The sequence below is a fragment of the Callorhinus ursinus genome, unplaced genomic scaffold, assembly GCF_003265705.2.
Source record: "Callorhinus ursinus isolate GAN/ISIS: 27379988/994484 unplaced genomic scaffold, GSC_fseal_2.0 scaffold2, whole genome shotgun sequence".
Classification (NCBI taxonomy): Eukaryota; Metazoa; Chordata; class Mammalia; order Carnivora; family Otariidae; genus Callorhinus; species Callorhinus ursinus.
This window is the reverse complement of record NW_027397064.1, coordinates 5055341-5077317: the sequence shown is the minus strand read 5'-3', so window position 1 is coordinate 5077317 and position 21977 is coordinate 5055341. Positions and strand designations below refer to the sequence as shown.

The 21977-nt window shown below is 42.4% G+C and overlaps 1 protein-coding gene across 1 annotated transcript; it reads left to right on the top strand.

Annotated features, from left to right (window-relative positions):
• Positions 1-924: 924 nt before the first annotated feature.
• LOC112836383 (UDP-glucuronosyltransferase 1A10-like) lies at positions 925-21180 on the top strand. The gene is given in 4 exon segments (XM_025888034.2): positions 925-1596; positions 1598-1780; positions 20706-21004; positions 21084-21180. Coding segments are annotated over 4 exon segments (1251 nt in total).
• The last annotated feature ends 797 nt before the right edge of the window (positions 21181-21977 follow it).

The following is a 21977-nucleotide window of genomic DNA, read 5'->3' as shown; positions in this document are numbered from 1 at the left end:
AATTCAGTCCAATGCAACAAACATTCCTTGTGTGTTTTCTCTGAGTGAGGCATAGCATGGGTCCTGTCAGAGGAGGGTGCAAATATGGAGAAGATATATCCTCTGGCCTCAACGAGTGCTGGGTAGAGTGTGGGAGACAGATAAAGAGATGCCTGAAGTAGGGTAACAGGCCGATTGGGGCGAGCCCACAGCAGAGAGGTCTAGACAGAGGAATGCAGAAGCAGAGAGGAAAGAGAGAGCAGAGTGCTTCTGGCAAGCATAGGGCAGGTGACCACCCACTGCACTGTGATGCATCTAGAGAACGTGATTTTAAAATAGATGACATCACATTCCATCAATCACATCCCTAGAATGGTCCATGGAGGTGGGGTCGTCACTCTTGGCATTTTGGAGACCTCAGAGGATTTGGATATGGAACAAACAAGTGGCAATGCCAGATATTTCAGAGACTTTTGTGAACACAGTTCCACTGCCCATGAGGAAGGTAGTGGTAAGTGATTCAGGTCTTTCCTTGGAAACTGAGACGCCAATCTCTTTCTGACCAAATTGTCTTATGTAGTCTGAGGATAAAACCTAAATTTTCCTTGGAAAAAATTGCAAAATATCATGTTTATTGATGTTTACTTTCATTTTTATCACTCTGAGTCCTCAAAAGCATTGCTTAATAATTCTTTTCCCAAATGACTGTTGCCTGTGAATCAGTGCGTGATCTCCGTCCAAGGCAAAGATCAAAAGTTACTCTTATCTGGAAAACATACACACATGTGTCTCGGCAAATGGGACTCATTCATTATTGTTCTGGTGAGTGAATCATTGGTAGTGCTTTTTCTTAAATGAATGTGTGACTACACACCCTCTCCTGGGACTGTATTACACCAGCTCAGAATCCAAGCAGCTGGATTGCTCTGGGCTCCATTTTCCCCAATGGCTCCTGTGATTTTGACCAGCTTCCCTCCTCTCTGTGTGTGTCTCCTGCTGACTTATGGCTTTGCTGAGGCAGGCAAATTGCTGGTAGTACCCATGGATGGGAGCCACTGGTTTACCACGTGTTCGGTGGTGGAGGAACTCATCCACAGAGGGCATGAGGTGGTTTTAATCATGCCAGAGGTGAGTTGGCAACTGGGAAAATCTTCCAATTTTACAGTGAAGACTTATTCCACAGCTTACACTCTGGAGGAGTTCAATCAGCATTTCAAGATTTTCTCTGACTCTCAATGGAAAACTCGGCAACAAAGTTTACTTTCTTTGATAATGAGTTCATCCAGCAACATTTTTCAAGACCTTTTTTTACATTGTAAGAATTTGTTTAACGACACAAAATTAATAGAATACATAAAGGAGAGTTCTTTTGATGCAGTGTTTATGGATCCTTTTGATATGTGTGGCTTAATTGTAGCCAAGTATTTCTCACTCCCATCTGTGGTCTTCACTAGGGGAGTATTTTGCCATTAGCTTGAAGAAGGCACACAGTGTCCCAGACCCGCATCCTATGTTCCTAGATTTTTCTTAGCATTCTCAGATACCATGACTTTCAGAGAGAGAGTATGGAATCATATCTTCTCCTTGGAGGAACATCTATTTTGTTATTTTTTTAAAAAAAAATGCTATAGAGGTTGCATCCGAGATTCTCCAAAAGACTGTCACACCATATGATCTCTACAGCCAAACGTCGATTTGGTTGTTAAGAACTGACTTTATTTTGGAATATCCCGGACCTGTGATGCCCAACATGGTCTTCATCGGAGGCATCAACTGCTAGGAGAGAAAGCCATTGCCAAAGGTAAGTTACCTCTTCTTTTGCATAGTAAGAATAACCTCGCTTTGGACATTAAAAAAAAAAATTCCTTACTGAACTGTGGTTTGTCATTTACATTCGTCACATCTGGAAATTTTTTCCTGGTTGAATGAATTATTTTGTGCCAATTTATTGAATTGTGCATTAGCAAATTGTATAAAGTTGCCCTCTTTGATATGCGTATGTACACAATTGATATAATTGTATATAATTTCTAGGCTGTGTTTTGTAATACTATCCTTGGGAAACTACTGAAAACACAGTAAGAAAAGAAACTTCCATTTTTGTTAATCTAATGCCAACCCTTATAGGAAAATGCTCTTAGGAGTTCTGTATGCTGCTTTTCCAATTTTTCTGAAATTATTTTATATATATATATGTATATATCTAATGTAAATTCTCACACCTGTTTTATTAAAAGAAAATCTAGTAAAAGATTGGACATATTGTTCTTTACCTTGCCTTTTTCACTTACTAACCAATCATTAACATCTTTATAGTCAACCCCTACAAATCTGTCACATTCTTTGTAATAGTTGCATAAAATTCTTTACTTTGGATGTACCATAGTTCATTCGACTAAGCAATACTGATAGGTATTTAAGCTTTTCCCACTGTTTGCTTTATAAGGAAGACTGTACTAACCATTCTTAAATAATTTCTTTGCATTCCCACATTTCTATATTCTTGCTCTTATCTCTGTAGGCTGCATGTCCTTAGCAGTAGGGCACACATTGGTATGCACACATTGCGTTTTAATACCTTTGACAGATTGCTTTCAAAAGATTGAACAGTCTGACACTTTGGTCAACAGTAGTGAGTCCTCTAGTGTTTCCGTAACTTCCCCAGCTTCAGATGTTGTCAAACTTTTAAAACTCTTTTGGCAAAAGAATAATTCTGCATAGCAGCTTTAATTTTCGTAGATTGGCCTTTTGATTTCAACTTTCAGGAAGTACGTATTCAGATTCTTTAATCATTTTTCTCGGGCTATTTGTCTTTTTATAGGTAATGACTAAGTCTCTTGAGTATTAGGAATATTAATATTAACACTTTTTATGAACTGCAAATATTTTTTCCTTGGTTATTCTTCATCTTTTGTCATAGAAGGTTTTCATTTTTGGATAGTCAAACTTTTTAACTTTTTTTCTAGTGGTTTCTGGATTTCAACTTGTTTAGGTCTTTCTAAGCCTGAGGGATATAAACGTTTTTTCCATACTATGTCTTAGTATTTTTAATTCCTCCAGGGTTAACAGTTAAATTTTTGGCAGTGAAGACATTACATAGTGTAAGGATCTAACTTTGTTATTTTTCTAAATGGGTAGTCATTGTCCCAACATCATTTAATAAAAAAATCCATTCTTTATCTGTTGAATCCAAATGCGTCTTTATCCTATTTTAAACTTCCATATTTATTTGCATCTACTTTTGAACTCTCAGTTTTGTTCCATCGATTGATGTATTTACTCATGTGCCAGTATCATATTTTGATTGTAGTAGCTTTGTAGTAAGTTTTAATATGTGGTGAGGCAAGTCCCATACATCAGTATTTTTCTAAATTTTCTTGGTGATTCTTGTTATTTACTCTCCTTCACAAAATTGAAAATTGTTTAGTCTCATTCCAAATGGAGAAATAAAGTATTAGGGTTCTGCTAAAAGACATAAAATTCTTTTATTAATTTGAGAAAGATCGACGTCTTTTTGCTTGGAAGACTTCCTACTTCTGGTTGTAGTATTTCTCTTTATTTATTCAGATCTTGCTTTATGTCTATCAATAAAGTTTTGCATTTTACTTTATGTCTTTCCCTTCTCTTATTAAAATTTTTTCCTACGCATATTATTATTTTTGAAATTATTGTGATCATGCTGTTTTTCATTGCTATTTTGAACTGATTATTAGTCATTAAAGTGTAGTTTTGGTTTTGGCACATTTATCTTGTATCTAGCCATATTACTAATTTCTCTTTTAGTTGGTAAGACTCTTAGGTATATAATATCACCTGCAGGTAAAAATCCCTCCCCATATTCATACCTCTTATGTTGCTTTATTGGAGCACATAACCTCCAAAAGCACGACACCTCCAAGTGTCGAACAATTAGTTCAGAACAATTATTCAATAGTTCCTGAATAATGTCGAATACTTGGTCTGGCCAGTTTGATTTGGGGTTCAGTTGTTGCAATTGGAAAGGTCTTGACAAATACAAGAGTAAGATTCTTGGTGACTACATTGCCTCTAACTCCTGATGAAACACCTGGTGGCATGTTTCAGGGGAGTATTTTATTAGATATGTACTATACATTTTATCTATTGATCTGGCTGCTGACACGGCTCAGCACATTTTGTAAAAGTCATACTGTCTCATATATTGGGAGCCTTATTCTCCCCTTTGAACTAAGGAGTGGCTAGGAATGGATCCTGCCCTCAGGGGATCTGTGTGGTGAACATGCTGCTTCTATAACTCAGACTACTCACAGCCTGAACCACGTCTGGTGAGGACAGCATTATGTAAGGGGGCTCTGCTCACCTTGCCTTGCCCACTGTGGGCACCAGGATCTTCACATAGCTGAAAAAGTTGTGCTCAGATTAGGTACACACATGCATATATGAAACCTAAGATGATAATGATGGGTTTATTTAGCATGACTGCAAGCAAATGAGAATTGGGGTATTTGTTGGCGTGGAGGATGTACAGACTTATATAATGCATGCCATTGATATCAAGAAATTTGGGGGACGTGGGACGCCTGGGTGGCTCAGCCGGTTAAGCGTCTGCCTTCAGCTCAGGTCATGATCCCAGGGTCCTGGGATCGGGTCCTGCATCGGGCTCCCTGCTCAGTGGGGAGTCTGCTTCTCCCTCTGCCTGCCGCTCCCCCTGCTTGTGCTCACTTGCTCTCACTCTCCTCTCTCTCTCTGACAAATAAATAAAATCTTAAAAAAAAAAAAGAAATTTGGGGGACGTAAGAATAACAAGCACTTTCCATCATCCATATGTTAAAAGTGAATTGAAATGTCGTAGCAGAGATCACTTGTTTTGTTTGTGTAAATTTAAGATGCTGCATCAGAGACTGGCAAACTTTTTTGTAAAGGGCAAGAGAGCAAATGTTTCAGACTTTGCAGGTCATATATGATCTCTGTCCTATAACTTTGTTTGTTTGTTTGTTTGCAGGTCTTTAAAAATGTAAAATCCATTCTTAGCTCATGGGTCATACAAAAATAAGTTGCTCAGATTTTCCCATCCCTTTGGAGGTGGAGAACAAGATTTCTGGGCCCCCCTAGGGGAAAGAGAGAAATGAAATGACTGAGGAAGAAGGGGGAGCTAGTAATAAAACGGAAGTTTTAGATATACGGTAATACTGTACTCACCCTGAAAAAAGCCATTGCACCACCAGATCATGAGAAGTATAATAACGTAAATGAATGCTACTGGCACAAGGCAGGGTTACTTAAAGGAGTAATAAATTTGAATTTATTACATTTGGGAGGTAACTGAAGTCCTTCTGATCAGGTGTGAGCCCATGGTTTGTGTTTGCATTTATTTTTTAGGCAAAGTACTGTGATTGGATGTAAAGGTCATGTTTTTTGCTACTACAGTTGGGATTCCACTGTCCCCCTGCATGCATCTTTCCATCAGTAACAAGTGCATTGGAAGCAGGGCTTATTTTGTAATGCTCTTGACCCCCAGGTGCCACTCCTTTAGGATTTCGCATGTCCCTGAACCTTTGTGGTTGATGGGGTCTCTGTCCTGGCCATCTGACTCCCCTTCTCCTTCGTTCTTTTCCTTCTGGATTTTCCCGGGGTGGGGGCAGAAATGTCCCTCACCTCCAAAGTGATGTGACATTTCCTGGGTCACGTCATTGGGCTTTCTCTCCCTTGCACATCCCAGGAGTGCTTCAAGTAATGCTTTGTAAAGGTAGAAAACAAAAGCCTTTTCTTTCTTCCTGGAAAGACACTCAATTCCATAGACCTTGCTGGGAAGCTATCATGCACATTACTAAGAGATACTGAAATGTGGTGGTCCTACACTGATGTTTTCCATATTTGCACCTGGAATACAATGGTGTTAGGTCTGTGCTCTAGCTAGAAGGGCCATTTGAGCTCTGGTCCACGGGACAGACCCAGGAAGTGGAAATGTCCACACTGTGTGTGGATGTGCACAGAAAGGGGAGCACGGAATCCCATGGCTGGGAAAATCAGGGTGGGTTCCAGAGAGGAGGTGATTCAGAACTGGGACAGGAGGGCTATCTAGAAAAGTGGGAGGGGAGTTAAACCTTACAGATAGTCTAGCACCAGGCCTGCCTTGCCCTTTTATGGTCTCTCGGACATAGGCCAGTGGTTGCTCAAACACCCAGTTTCATACCGGCCCGACCCCTCCTCAGAGTAGGACAGAACTGGGGTGCACACTAGCCTTGGGGAAGTGGGAAAGAGGAAGAGCTAAACCTTCTCCAGAGTGGCTGTCAGGTACCTGGGGCTGGGCGCAGGAGGAGCCTGAGCACAGCCCAAAGGTGTCAGTGGTGTCCTCAGTTGAGCTCCTATTAACTTGGGATTGATACCCACACACCTAGGCTGGTAGAAGCCAGCCAGAGCCTGCCCAGAGGCACCTGTTTGTGGCTCTTGTGTGGTGATGGTGCAGCAGGTGGGTCTAAGTCCCTAATAAGAGAGCTGGCAGAACAGTGCCACCTGCGTGGCATCATTTGCCTGTCTTCCCTGCTAGAGGTGCTCTCCTGGAGGCCAGGAGGGAGCCTCCATCTTTTTTTTTTTTTTTTTTTCTAAATAAACTTCAGTTTTTAGAGAAGTTTTAGGTTGACAGCAAAATTGAGTGGAAGGAGCAAAGGTATCCCATATACCCCCTGGACCCTTATTGGCCCCTAATGTCTAGTCCCATGCTCAGAACCCAGCACATTCTCAGCAGATGTTTGGTGAATAAGTGAATTTTCAGCCAACAGATGGGAAAGTGAAATCATGCTCTTTCTAAAATCCAGGTGATTAGGCCTGTCAAAATTAGGCATGGCTTTCTGCTCTTGTCAAGAACAGGCTGTGGTTCTCTTGATGGCGATGAGACTGAGTTGCAGGTTTCTGAGAGGCTGAGCCTCCCGGTTTGCTCTGTATCAGCAAAAGTGCCAAGTACCACCTGGGTATCACCTGAACCCTTGCCCTCTACCCAAGGGTCCTGCAGCTTCCTGAACCAGTGGTGGACTAGGTCACTCAGAGGAGTTTAGAGATATATAAAGCCATATAGGATTTTATAGCTACCTATTATATAGAGATCTGTAAAATGTACTGAACCATATACAGTTTTATATATGTGTGGATATATAGATCTACAAATGTATCTAAAATATATATGGTTTTCTATATCTATTAAAGGATGCATATGTATGAAAACTTTTAATATATGTGAAAGGTTATATATTTATAAATATATGTTTCTATTTTTAAAGCATATATTTATAAATATAAGTTTAAAGTAAGTATAATTCTTGCTTTACACCCAATGTGTGGTTTGAACACACAACCCCAAGATCAAGATCACATGCTCTACTGACTGAGCCAGCCGGGTGTCCCAAAGTAAGTATAGTTCTTAAAGAGGAACTCCGGTCTTAAAGAGGACCCTTTAACAAAGAACGTTGGATATAGCATAACTGCAAAAGCAAATGTTCATCAAAAGACCTATAAACAAAGAGGCAACCCACAGAATGGGAGAAGATATTTGCAAATGACAGTACAGATAAAGGGCTGGTATCCAAGATCTATAAAGAACTTCTCAAACTCAACACCCAAAAAACAAATAATCAAGTCAAAAAGTGGGCAGAAGATATGAAAAGACACTTCTCTGAAGAAGACATACAAAGGGCTAACAGACATGAAAAAATGTTCATCATCATTAGCCATCAGGGAAATTCAAATCAAAACCACATTGAGATACCACCTTAAACCAGTTAGAATGGCAAAATGGACAGGGAAAGAAACAACAAATGTTGGAGAGGTTGTGGAGAAACGGGAAACCTCTTACACTGTTGGTGGGAATGCAAGTTGGTACAGCCGCTTTGGAAAACAGTGTGGAGGTGTCTCAAAAATTTAAAAGTAGAGCTACCCTATGACCCAGTAATTGCACTTCTGGGTATTTACCCCAAAGACACAGATGTAGTGAAAAGAAGGGCCAGATGCACCCCAATGTTCATAGCTACAATGTCCGCAATAGCCAAACTGTGGAAAGAACCGAGGTGCCCTTCAACAGATGAATGGATAAAGAAGATGTGGTCCATAGATACAATGGAATATGACTCAGTCATCAGAAAGGATGAACACCCAACTTTTACATCAACATGGATGGGACTGGAGGAGATTATGCTAAGTGAAATAAGTCAAGCAGAGAAAGTCAATTATCATCATATGGTTTCACTTATTTGTGGAACATAAGGCATAGCACGGAGGACATTAGGAGAAGGAAGGGAAAAATGAAGGGGGGGGAATCAGAGGGAGAGACGAACCATGAGAGATTATGGACTCTGAGAGACAAACAGGGTTTTAGAGGGGAGGGGGGGATTGGTTAGCCGGGTGATGGGTATTAAGGAGGGCATGTACTGCATGGAGCACTGGGTGTTGTATGAAAACAATGGATCGTGGATCACCACATCAAAAACTAATGATGTATTGTATGGTGCTAACATAATAAAATTTAAAAAATAAAAATAAAAATGCACCCCCCCAAAAAAACCCACAAAACCTATGGACATTGCGTATGTCTCCTGCCTTGTTTTAATGGGCAGGATGTCTCTTGGAAAAAGCACATAGTTTGTTGTACCTTGCTTGAGAACAGGAGTCATAGTCTGAATCTCATCTGTCTGATAGAAGAACACATGGCCTGATAACAGTGTGTGTTATGCACGTGTGTCTTTGGTCGTGTGCCGTGTCTCAAGTGCCATGAGGGGGATTTTCTTGAGAGTCTCCTATAACAAAATCTCCCTTAGTCTGTCCAGGGGAATTATATTCAAGGATGTAATTAAATACTTTAACAAGGATGACAAATCGTCATTCAGGAGAACACTAAGATAGTTTTAATGGGAGAAGAAATCACTTCCAGTGTTTTTCAATTTTTGGTGAGTTCCCACGGAATTGATTAAGGGGTCCAGCTGGAAAGAATACAATTCAGGGCCGTTGTTCCAGCTCTGGAGAACTGGAAACAGGATGAGTTTACACAGCAATGAAAGATCTATGCTTCCTCATTTCTCTCAGCTTCTGGCTCCATTCCAAAATTCAAATTCAAATTCAAATTTATCTGTTAGTGGGGAAACACAGCACCTCTTACCAAGATTGTTTATTTCAACTTTTTATCGTCAAAGTTTTCAAACATTGGCGAAAGAAGAGACTGTTGAGTAATTAACACCCCTATATCCATCCTTAAGGTTAAATAATTTTCAATATTTTGCTGTACTGGTTCATCTATTCCCTTTTTTATTTCTTAAAATTTTTTCGACTTTTATTATTTTTAAATTTTATTTATTTATTTATTTTTTTGATGTAGTGTTCCATGATTTATTGTTTGCATATAACACCCAGTGCTCCATGCAATACGTGCCCTCCTTAATACCCATCACCAGGCTAACCCATCCCCCCACCCTCCTCCCCTCTAAAACCCTCAGTTTGTTTCTCAGAGTCCATAGTCTCTCATGGTTTGTCTCCCCCTCCGATTTCCCCCCCTTCATTTTTCCCTCCTACTACCTTCTTCTTCTTCTTCTTCCTTAACATATAATGTATTATTTGTTTCAGAGGTACAGGTCTGTGATTCATCAGTCTTACACAATTCACAGCCCTTACCATAGCACATACCCTCCCCAATGTCTATCACCCAGCCACCCCATCCCTCCCACCCTCCACCACCCCAGCAACCCTCAGTTTGTTTCTTGAGATTAAGAATTCCTCATATCAGTGAGGTCATATGATACATGTCTTTCTCTGACTTTTTTCGCTCAGCATAACACCCTCCAGTTCCATCCACGTCGTTGCAAATGATAAGCTCTCATTCCTTTTGATGGCTGCATAATATTCCATTGTAAATATATACCATATCTTCTTTATCCATTCATCTGTCGATGGACATCTTGGCTCTTTCCACAGTTTGGCTATTGTGGACATTGTTCCTATAATCATTGGGGGTGCATGTACCCCTTTGGATCCCTACATTTGTATCTTTGGGGTAAATACCTAGCAGTGCAATTGCTGGATCGTATGGTAGCTCTATTTTCAGCTTTTTGAGGAACCTCCATACTGTTTTCCAGAGTGGTTGCACCAGCTTGCATTCCCACCAACAGTGTAGGAGGGTTCCCCTTTTCTGCATCCCCGCCAATATCTGTCATTTCCTGACTTGTTAATTTTAGCCATTCTGACTGGTGTGAGGTGGTATCTCATTGATGTTTTGATTTGGATTTCCCTGATGCCGAGCGATGTTGAGCACTTTTTCATGTGTCTGTTGGCCATTTGGATGTCTTCTTTGGAAAAATGTCTTTTCATGTCTTCTGCCCATTTCTTGATCGGATTATTTGTTCTCTGGGTGTTGAGTTTGATAAATTCTTTATAGATTTTGGATACTAGCCCTTTATCTGATGTGTCATTTTCAAATATCTTCTCCCATTCTATTGGTTGTCTTTTGTTTTTGTTGACTGTTTCTTTGGCTGTGCAAAAGCTTTTTATCTTGATGAAATCCCAATAGTTCATTTTTGCCCTTGCTTCCCTTGCCTTTGGTGATGTTTCTAGGAAGAAGTTGCTGCGGCTGAGGTCGAAGAGGTTGCTGCCTGTGTTCTCCTTTAGGATTTTGATGGACTCCTGTGTCACATTGAGGTCTTTCAACCATTTTGAGTCTATTTTTGTGTGTGGTGTAAGGAAATGGTCCAGTTTCATTCTTCTGCATGTGGCTGTCCAATTTTCCCAACACCATTTGTTGAGGAGACTCTTTTTTCCATTGGACATTCTTTCTTGCTTTGTCGAAGATGAGTTGACCATAGAGTTGAGGGTCCATTTCTGGGCTCTCTATTCCGTTCCATTGATCTATGTGTCTGTTTTTGTGCCAGTACCATACTGTCTCGATGATGACAGCTTTGTAATAGAGCTCGAAGTCCGGAATCGTGATGCCGCCAGCTTTGCTTTTCTTTTTCAACATTCCTCTGGCTATTCGGGGTCTTTTCTGGTTCCATACAAATTTTAGGATTATTTGTTCCATTTCTTTGAAAAAAGTTGATGGTATTTTGAGAGGGATTGCATGGAATGTGTAGATTGCTCTAGGGAGCACTGACATCTTCACAATATTTGTTCTTTCAATCCATGAGCATGGAACGTTTTTCCATTTCTTTGTGTCTTCCTCAATTTCTTTCATGAGTATTTCATAGTTTTCTGAGAACAGATCCTTTGCCTCTTTGGTTAGGTTTATTCCTAGGTATCTTATGGTTTTGGGTGCAGTTGTAAATGGGATTGACTCCTTAATTTCTCTTTCTTCTGTCTTGTTGTTGGTGTATAGGAATGCCACTGATTTCTGTGCATTGATTTTATGTCCTGCCACTTTACTGAATTCCTGGATGAGTTCTAGCAGTTTTGGGGTGGAGTCTTTTGGGTTTTCCACATAAAGTATCATATCATCTGCAAACAGTGAGAGTTGGACTTCTTCTTTGCTGATTTGGATGCCTTTGATTTCTCTTTGTTGTCTGATTGCTGTGGTTAGGACTTCTAATACTATGTTGAATAGCAGTGGTGAGAGTGGACATCCCTGCCGCATTCCTGACCTTAGGGGGATAGCTCTCAGTTTTTCCCCATTGAGAATGATATTTGCTGTAGGTTTTTCATAGATGGCTTTTAGGATATTGAGGTATATACCCTCTATCCCTATACTCTGAAGAGTTTTGATCAAGAAAGGATGCTGTACTTTGTCAAATGCTTTTTCTGCATCTATTGAGAGGATCATATGATTCTTGTTCGTTCTTTTGTTAATTTATTGTATCACGTTGATTGATTTGCGGATGTTGAACCAACCTTGCAGCCCAGGGATAAATTGGGTGTGGTGAATAATCCTTTCAATGTACTGTTGGATCCTACTGGCTAGTATTTTGGTGAGAATTTTTGCATCCATGTTCATCAAGGATATTGGTCTGTAATTCTCCTTTTTGATGCGGTCTTTGGTTTGGGGATCAAAGTAATGGTGGCCCATAAAATGAGTTTGGAAGTTTTCCTTCCATTTCTATTTTTTGGAACAGTTTCAGAAGAATAGGTATTAATTCTTCTTTAAATGTTTGGGAGAATTCCCCTGGGAAGCCATCTGGCCCCGGGCTTTTGTTTATTGGGAGATTTTTGATGACTGCTTCAATTTCTTCAGTGGTTATAGGTCTGTTCAGGTTTTCTACTTCTTCCTGGTTCAGTTTTGGTAGTTGATACATCTCTAGGAATGCACCCATTTCTTCCAGGTTATCCAATTTGCTGGCATAGAGTTGCTCATAATATGTTCTTATAATCGTTTGTATTTCTTTGGTGTTGGTTGTGATCTCTCCTCTTTCATTCATGATTTTGTTGATTTGGGTCATTTCTCTTTTCTTTTTGATAAGTCTGGCCAGGGGTTTATCAATCTTATTAATTCTTTCAAAGAACCAGCTCCTTGTTTCGTTGATCTGTTCTACTGTTCTTTTGGTTTCTATTTCATTGATTTCTGCTCTGATCTTTATTATTTCTCTTCTCCTGCTGGGTTTAGGCTTTATTTGCTGTTCTCTCTCCAGCTCCTTTAGGTGTAGGGTTAGGTTGTGGATTTGAGACCTTTCTTGTTTCTTGAGAAAGGCTTGTATTGCTATATACTTTCCTCTTAGGACTGCCTTTGCTGCATCCCAAAGATTTTGAACAGTTGTGTTTTCATTTTCATTGGTTTCCATGAATTTTTAAAATTCTTCTTTAATTTCCTGGCTGACCCATTCATTCTTTAGTAGGATGCTCTTTAGCCTCCATGTATTTGAGTTCTTTTCGACTTTCCTCTTGTGATTGAGTTCTAGTTTCAAAGCATTGTGGTCTGAAAATATGCAGGGAATGATCCCAGTCTTTTGGTGCCGGTTGAGACCTGATTTGTGACCTAGGATGTGATCTATTCTGGAGAATGTTCCATGGGCACTAGAGAAGAATGTGTATTCTGTTACTTTGGGATGGAATGTTCTGAATATGTCTGTGAAGTCCATTGGGTCCAGTGTGTCATTTAAAGTCTTTATTTCCTTGTTGATCTTTTGCTTAGATGATCTGTCCGTTTCAGTCAGGGGGGTGTGAAAGTCCCCCACTATTATTGTATTGTTGTCAATGTGTTTCTTTGCTTTTGTTATTAATTGGCTTATATAATTGGCTGCTCCCATGTTAGGGGCATAGATATTTACAATTGTTAGATCTTCTTGTTGGGTAGACCCTTTAAGTAGAATATGGTGTCCTTCCTCATCTCTTATTAAAGTCTTTGGTTTAAAATCTAATTTGTCTGATATAAGGATTGCCACCCCAGCTTTCTTTTGGTGTCCATTAGCATGGTAAATGGTTTTCCACCCCCTCACTTTCAATGTGGGGGTGTCTTCGGGTCTAAAATGAGTCTCTTGCAGACAGCATATCAATGGGTCTTGTTTTTTAATCCAATCTGATAGCCTGTGTCTTTTGATTGGGGCATTTAGCCCATTTACATTCAGGGTAACTATTGAAAGATATGAATTTAGTGCCATTGTATTGCCTATAAGGTGACTGTTACTGTATATTGTCTCTATTCCTTTCTGGTCTATGTTACTTTTTGGCTCTCTCCTTGCTTAGAGGACCCCTTTCAATATTTCTTTTTTTTTTTAAAGATTTTATTTATTCATTCATGAGAGACAGAGGGATAGAGAGAGAGAGAGAGAGAGAGAGAGAGAGAAGCAGAGGGAGAAGCAGGCTCCCAAGGAGTAGGGAGCCTGATGCGGGACTCGATCCCAGGACCCTGGGATCATGACCTGAGCCGAAGGCAGACGCTTAACCATCTGAGCCACCCAGGCGCCCTCAATATTTCTTGTAGGGCTGGTTTTGTGTTTGCAAATTCCTTTAGTTTTTGTTTGTCCTGGAAGCTTTTTATCTCTCCTTCTATTTTCAATGACAGCCTGGATATAGTATTCTTGGCTGCATATTTTTCTCGTTTAGTGCTCTGAATATATCATGCCAGTCCTTTCTGGCCTGCCAGGTCTCTGTGAATAGGTCTCTTGCCAATCTAATGTTTCTACCATTGTAGGTTACATCTGTCTTCTCCCAAGCTACTTTCAGGATTTTCTCTTTGTCTCTGAGACTCGTAAGTTTTACTATTAGATGTCAGGGTGTTGACCTATTTTTATTGATTTTGAGAGGGGTTCTCTGTGCGTCCTGGAGTTTGATGCCTGTTTCCTTCCTGAAATTAGGGAAGTTCTCTGCTATAATTTGCTCCAATATACCTTCTGCCCCCCTCTCTCTTTCTTCTTCTTCTGGGATCCCAATTAGTCTAATGTTTCATCTTTTTTTTTTTAAGATTTTTATTTATTTATTCATGAGAGACAGAGAGAGAGAGAGAGAGAGAGAGAGAGGCAGAGGGAGAAGCAGGCTCCCAAGGAGCAGGGAGCCTGATGTGGGACTCGACTCCAGGGCTCTGGGATCATGACCTGAGCCGAAGGCAGACGCTGAACCGTCTGAGCCACCCAGGCGCCCATAATGTTGTTTCGTCTTACGGTATCGCTTATCTCTCGAATTCTGCCCTTGTGATCCAGTAGTTGTTTATCTCTCTTTTTCTCAGCTTCTTTATTTTCCATCATTTGGTCTCCTATATCACTGATTCTCTCTTCTGCCTCATTTATCCTAGCAGTTAGTGCCCCCGTTTTTTTTAAAGATTTTATTTATTTAGTTTTTTGAGAGAGAGAGAGAATGAGAGAGAGAGAGAGCACATGAGAGGGGGGAGGGTCAGAGGGAGAAGCAGACTCCTCACTCAGCAGGGAGCCCAATGCGGGACTCGATCCAGGGACTCCAGGATCATCACCTGAGCCAAAGGCAGTCACTCAAGCACCTCATTAATAGCCTTTTTGATTTTGACTGGGTTAGATTTTAGTTCTTTTATTTCTCCAGAAAGTGTTTCTCTAATAACTGCCATGCTTTTTTCAAGCCCAGCTAGTATCTTTAAAATCATCATTCTGAACTCTAGGTCCAACATCGTACTAATGTCCGTATTGAGTAGGTCCCTGGCGGTCGGTACTGCCTCTTGTTCTTTTTGTTGAGGTGATTTTTTCCGTCTTGTCATTTTGTCCAGAGGAGAATAGATGAATGAGAGAACAAAATGTTAACAGGGTAACAACGTCCCCAGAAAATACACTCTAAACAAATCAGAAAAGACCTTCCAGAAAGTGGTCACTTTTCTGTTCAGAGAGTTGTTGCTATTCTTTTCTTCGATCTCCTGTTGAGTTCGTAGGTGTTCAGAATGGTTTGATCCCTATTCAGCTGAATTCCTGAGACCAGACAAAATCTAGGTCTCCTACTCTTCCGCCATCTTGCTCCTCCCCCTTTTCCCAGGCTTCTTGCTGAACAACACAAAGACCAGAGCAAGGCTCTGCTAGGAAGGGCCCAGGCCAAAGTCCTCAGCAGAATGGGGGTCTGGTGTGAAGCAGCTGAGGTCTGTAGCACATCTCGCTTCTCCCACCTCCCACCTCCACATATTTGCTTAAGCCTTTCTGCCTCCCAATGTACTGCTCTTAGAAAGGACCTGCTTAGCTCCTGCCTACTCTGGAGGGGTGGACCTGTTCTGTGCTCACTTTGTAACCATCTTGGGGTCTTACTGCTATCTAGATGGACACAAACCAGGATGCTGCCCCCCTCTAGACTCTGATCATTGTAAGTGGGAAATCCTGCTGGCATCCCTCCCTGGAGGAGGTTACAATTAATTTGCATCTTGGCTGCGTTCCTGGGGATGTGCTTGGGATGGTGCCTTCTGTGCCATTCCTCAGGCTTCTTCTCCTTTCCTAGGTCCCAGCATGCGTCTGGAGCCAACAGGCCTGGGTTATGACAAGACCTTTTGTGACAATTCAGTTGTGCGTGACTATCTGTGGGCGAGTCTGTTCTAGCCATGCAAGGAACCACCTTTCCCTTAGACAGCCTTGTTTCCACATCTATCATCCTCTTGGACCTCCCCCGGTCATGTGGTCGGATAAACATGACCCCTCTCTCTCTGGGTCTCCGTTGAGAAACCAGACAGTCAGGAGATGGGTCATGCCCCAGGCTGACAGGGAGCAGGGCTGGAAGCGGGCTCCAAGCTGTCCAAATCCTGCTCCAGGGCCCTCTCCACCTGCTGGCTACACTTAGACTTCTGAGATCTTAACTTTCTAAAAGGCAAGTGACCCATCACATGCTCATAATGCCATTGACCAGTTTCTTCTCAAAAAAGAGCATATGGTTCCTTAAATTTCATATGTGAATTCTCACAACTTGGAAAGAAACATGAAAATGAAACGTAGGAGGGAGGTGCCTGGGTGGCTCAGTTGGTTTTAAGCATCTGGCTCTTGGTTTCAGCTCAGGTCTTGATCTCAGGGTGGTGAGTTCAAGCCCCATGATGGGCTCCATGCTGGGCATGGAGTCTGCTTTAAAAAAAGAAAAAAAAAAAAAGGAAAAAAAGAGAAAAGAAATGTAGGAACAAAACAGGTAAACCAAAGTCTCGTTCATTAATCAGCAAACATTTATGGAGAGCCTACTGTATGCTTGGCATTCTTCTAGACACAGGGCATACAGCAGAGAACAAAACAAATATTGTTCCTGCCCTCAGGGTGCTCCCATTCTAGTTGGGGGAGACACATAAGTAAACAATAGGTCAGGTAGTGATGAATGAAACAGAGAAATATAAGGAGGGTGAAGGGCTTCCCAGTGTTGGGCTGCGTTATTTAATAATAAGCTCACCGGAGAAGGTCCCTTGGACATGACACTGACTGAAGCTGACATGAAGGGAGGGAGTGAACCATGTGGATATGGGGGGCAGGGAAGAGGTGATCTCTTGGCTTGTATCATTAACTAGGGCAATGGCCTACAAAAGCTCAAATATGTACTATTTAGGCCTTTCCAGAAAAAAAAATTGCTATCCCCTGATCTAGAGCAGTGATTTTCAAAGTACAGAAACTGAGGGATCCCTGAGACCCTTCCTGGGAGTTTCTGAGGTCAAATGATTTCATAATAGTGCTAAGACGTTACTTGCTTTTTCCACTTCATCTTCTCACCATGGTACTGTGGAGTTTTCCAAAGGCTCCGTGACGTGTGGTGTTGGACAGGCTGAGTGCAGAGGTGGGTGGCAGAGTCCTGCTGTCCTCTACCAAGCCAGACAGACGTTCATACCACAAGGGCTTGCTTGCAGAATGTGTAAAACAATGTCGCACTTCTGACCAATTTTTTGTTTGTTTGGGGAAATAGAGTATTTTTTTTCACAAAAGATATCGGTCATGCTAACTTGTCATGGGCTTATTCTTGTTATTGTAAATGAGTGAGGAAGTCTTTTTTATATGTGTCAGTTTTAGTTTCTAAAACGGTTCATCTGGATAGACATGACCCACATAAACAAAAGTTTTGGGGGGGGTCTTCCATTGTTGCCAAGAGGGTAAAGGAGTCCTGAGATGGAAAGGTTTGAGAATGGCAGATCTGGAAGGGTCGGTCCAGTTCTTGTATTTCCTTCTGAGCTGCAGAAGTTCCCCCAAAATGCCCTTTCTGTAAAGCAGCAAGCCTCAGTTTCTTGCATGTACAAGGATGATCGGACCTGTACTTTGGGGTTTGAATTGTGTGAGATGATAGATGAGCGCTATGGGTTAACTTGTGTCCCTGGAAAGATGTGTTGAAGTCCTAATACCCAGGACCTTGGAATGTGACCTTTTTTGGAAATACGTTAGTTAAGAGGAGATCATTGGCGGTGGGCGTTAATCCAGTATGATGTCCTAATGAAAGGGGAAATTCGGACACAGACAAACACAGGAAGAAGGGTGAACATGAAGGTAGAGATGCAGTGATGCCTGCATCTATCTAGTAATGCCAAAGATTGCCAGCAAACCACCAGGAGCTAGGAGAGAGGAACAGACTCTGTCTTGGAGCCTCCAGGACTCAACTTTGCTGATGCCTTGGTCTCAGACTTCCGGCCTGCAGAACTATGGGAATACGTTTCTGTTGTTTGGGCCAGCCAGTGTGGGATACTTTGTTGCAGAGACCCTAGGACGCTAAGACAATGGGAACCTGTTTTGCAAGCCAGAAAGCCTTCTGCAGGTGTCAAGGCTCCTGAAGCTAGAGCCTCTTTTTTATTTTTTATTTATTTATTTATTTTTATTTATTTTTTTTAATTTTTTTATTGTTATGTTAATCACCATATATTACATCATTAGTTTTTGATGCAGTGTTCCATGATTCATTGTTTGTTCATAACACCCAGTGCTCCATGCAGAACGTGCCCTCCTCAATACCCATCACCAGGCTAACCCATCCCCCCACCCCCCTACCCTCTAGAACCCTCAGTTTGTTTTTCAGAGTCCATCATCTCTCATGGTTCGTCTCCCCCTCTGACATACTCCCCTTTTCTTCCTCTCCTGTTATCTTCTTCTTTTCCTTTTTTCTTAAAATATGTTGCGTTATTTGTTTCAGAAGTACAGATCTGTGATTCAACAGTCTTGCACAATTCACAGCGCTCACCGTAGCACATACCCTCCCCAATGTCTATCACCCAGCCACCCCATCCCTCCCACCCCCAACCACTCCAGTAACACTCAGTTTGTTTCCTGAGATTAAGAATTCCTCATATCAGTGAGGTCATGTGATACATGTCTTTCTCTGATTGACTTATTTCACTCAGCATAACACCCTCCAGTTCCATCCACGTCGTTGCAAATGGCAAGATCTCATTCCTTTTGATGGCTGCATAATATTCCATTGTGTATATATACCACATCTTCTTTATCCATTCATCTGTCGATGGGCATCTTGGCTCTTTCCACAGTTTGGCTATTGTGGACATTGCTGCTATAAACATTGGGGTACACGTACCCCTTCGGGTCCCTACATTTGTATCTTTGTGGTAAATACCCAGTAGTGCAATTGCTGGATCGAACGGTAGCTCTAATTTCAACTGTTTGAGGAACCTCCATACTGTTTTCCAGAGGGGTTGCACCAGCTTGCATTCCCACCAACAGTGTAGGAGGGTTCCCCTTTCTCCACATCCCCGCCAACATCTGTCGTTCCCTGACTTGTTAATTTTAGCCATTCTGACGGGTGTGAGGTGGTATCTCATTGAGGTTTTGATTTGGATTTCCCTGATGCCGAGTGATGTTGAGCACTTTTTCATGTGCCTGTTGGCCATTTGGATGTCTTCTTTGAGCCTCCTTTTTATTTTGACTGCTGGGTTGGTCAGTTGCTGTCGTCAAATGCCTTGTCACCGGATGCCTTCCCATGGTTTTATATTTCTATATTTTCTTCCCTTTTAATTTTTCCACCTCCTCTTCTGTCCCCTTGTATTCCTCCTATACTCTCGCATTGACAGTGCAGAGCTGGATCTTTCAATTGCTGAGATTTTAGGAGCTACTTTCTGACCACCAGAGTGCTCCTTAGTTCATATCACATAGAACCCAGCTGCCTGATGACAGCCAGAGGGAGCCCCTCCAAGGCACCTGTCCTGGGCACCCACGGATTACGAACTGACTCACTAATTTTCACAGCCCTCCCCCCACCCCTCCGGGGGGTGGTACAGAGGCAACTCCCGTTTGAGAAATGGCAAGTCAGGCCCAGAGCAGTGGGAATGCACAGCTCGGAAGGGGTAGGCTGACTCCAAAACTTTTACTTTTAACCACGGTCAACGTGGGAATTCTGGTTTTAGAGCATGTATCTTCAGGATTAGATTCCGTCTTCTGATAGAACAGAAAGCTCCCCCAAACAGTGGTTTACCCCAGAGAATGGGGGGAGCTAGATCAGACTTCTCTCTGTCCCCTCAGCTTCCTGCAGTCCACTTTTTAGTGCAGCTATGGCTATGGTAGCCAGATCACCAGGAACTGGAGTAGGCAGCTCCTTTCTGTTGTTTCAAATCTTGAATTTGGCATCTGCTGACACTTCCTTTCGGAGAAAAGTTGAGGGAGCGGAGAAGGGCTGAGAGCTATTCATCTGTGGACCTCATCCCCAAACTGTGGAATCCAGAAAACTCAGGACAGAGGCCTGCCACCAGCCTCCAGGGCCCTCGCAAGCTGTCCTCCAAGTGTGACTGGGTTTGGGAAGGGGAGGCCGAGTGGTGGAGAGAAGGAGAAAAATAAACCCAGAAGCTCAGGTGAAATCTGATAAGGGACCTCATTGGTTCAGGTTCACTTGAGCTATAAAAATGGTTAAATATTAATTTAGGTTCTTTTAAAACAAGGGGCAAAATTCAGAGCAAGGAGAGGTGGGCAGGGGCTATAAAGAGCACTGGTTTGTTTAGGGAAAAGAGCCAGGAGCCATGAGGTTTAGAGAGCATGAACTGTTTATTCTTTTTTTTTTTTTTTAAATTTATTTATTCATGAGAGACAGAGCGAGAGAGAGAGAGAGGCAGAGGGAGAAGCAGGCTCCCAAGGAGCAGGGAGCCCGATGCGGGACTCGATCCCAGGACCCTGGGATCATGACCTGAGCCGAAGGCAGATGCTTAACCATCTGAGCCACCCAGGTGCCCCTGAACTGTTTATTCTTGTTGCTACCTGTACTCTCCCCCAGATGGCCGGCCTCCTCCACATGTTTCAGAAAGTTCTCTTCTTAGTGCTCTGGGCGGGGGTTGTAGGTGACAAGATGCTGGTGGTCTCTCAGGTTGGAAGCCACTGGCTCAGTATGAAGAACATAGTTGAGCTCCTCAGTGAAAAGGGGCATGACATTGTGGTGCTGGTACCAGAAGTCAATTTATGCTTCTGAAGGAATCCAAGCACTACACAAGAAAAATCTACCCAGTGCCATTCGACCAGAAAGAGCTGGAGAATCGTTACCACTCTTTTGGAAACAATCACTTTGCTGAGAGATGGCTCCTGAACGCTGCTCAGATGGAGTACGGGAATAGCGTAATTGTTATTGACATGTACTTCACCAACTGCCAGAGCCTCCTGGAGGACTCGGCCACCCTGAGTGTCCTCAGGGAGAGCAAGTTCGATGCCCTTTACACAGACCCAGCCCTATCCTGCGGGGTCATCCTGGCCGAGTACCTGGGCCTGCCCTCTATGTACCTCTTCAGGGGGCTTCCCATGCTCCCTGGAGCATACAATGAGCAGGAGCCCAAACCCTGTGTCCCACATTCCCAGATGCTACACTCAGTTCTCAGACCAGATGACGTTCCCCCAACGGGTGGCCAACTACCTCGTTAATTACTTGGAGACCTATCTGTTCTACTGCCTGTAGTCAAAGTATGAAGACCTCACCTCCAATATCCTCAAGAGAGCTGTGCACTTACCCACCTTGTATCAGAGGGGCTCCATTTGGCCGTTAAGATATGACTTTGTGTTTGAGTAACCCAGACCGGTCATGCCCAATATGGTTTTCATTGGAGGGACCAACTGCAAGAAGAAAGGAGTCCTGTCTCAGGTTGGTAGTTTTATTTCTTTCTGATTGCTCTGCTTCTTTATGGGCAGATGTTGTTCTTACATGCTCAATCTTCCCTCACTCATTGCGCTCTTAGCCAACTGTCACCTGTGAGGGCTTCCTGAAGAAGGGGATGCTGGGCTCAGAGTAGAAGGGTATGAGTCTGAGGCTGAGGTTCTGAATGAGGCTGAGGCTTTGGATGAAGACAGGGGGCATGCCTGGCAACAATAGGAGGTTATCTTCAGCGAGGTCATCTGGGGACAGTCACAGAACATAAGAATGAGCCTTAGAAATTTCCAGTCTAAATCATACACCCACCTGTTGAAGAAGCAAGTGAAGGCTTGAACAAGAGGATGCACTGCTGAGAGGAGAGTCCATGGGGAAACCCATTCTCCCACCTCTGTAACCTGCTTTTTTCTGGGCCCACAAAGCAGAGATCATCAAACAGCAGCTAGTGGACCAAATCTGCCCAGAGGGCTGTTTTTTTTTATATGGCCCAGAGCTAAGAATGGTTTTTATATTTTTATTTCATGTTTTAATTTTTATTTTATTTGAGAGAGAAGGCGAGAGCAAGTGTGGGGGGCGTGGAGAGGGGTAGAAGGAGATGGAGAAGCAGG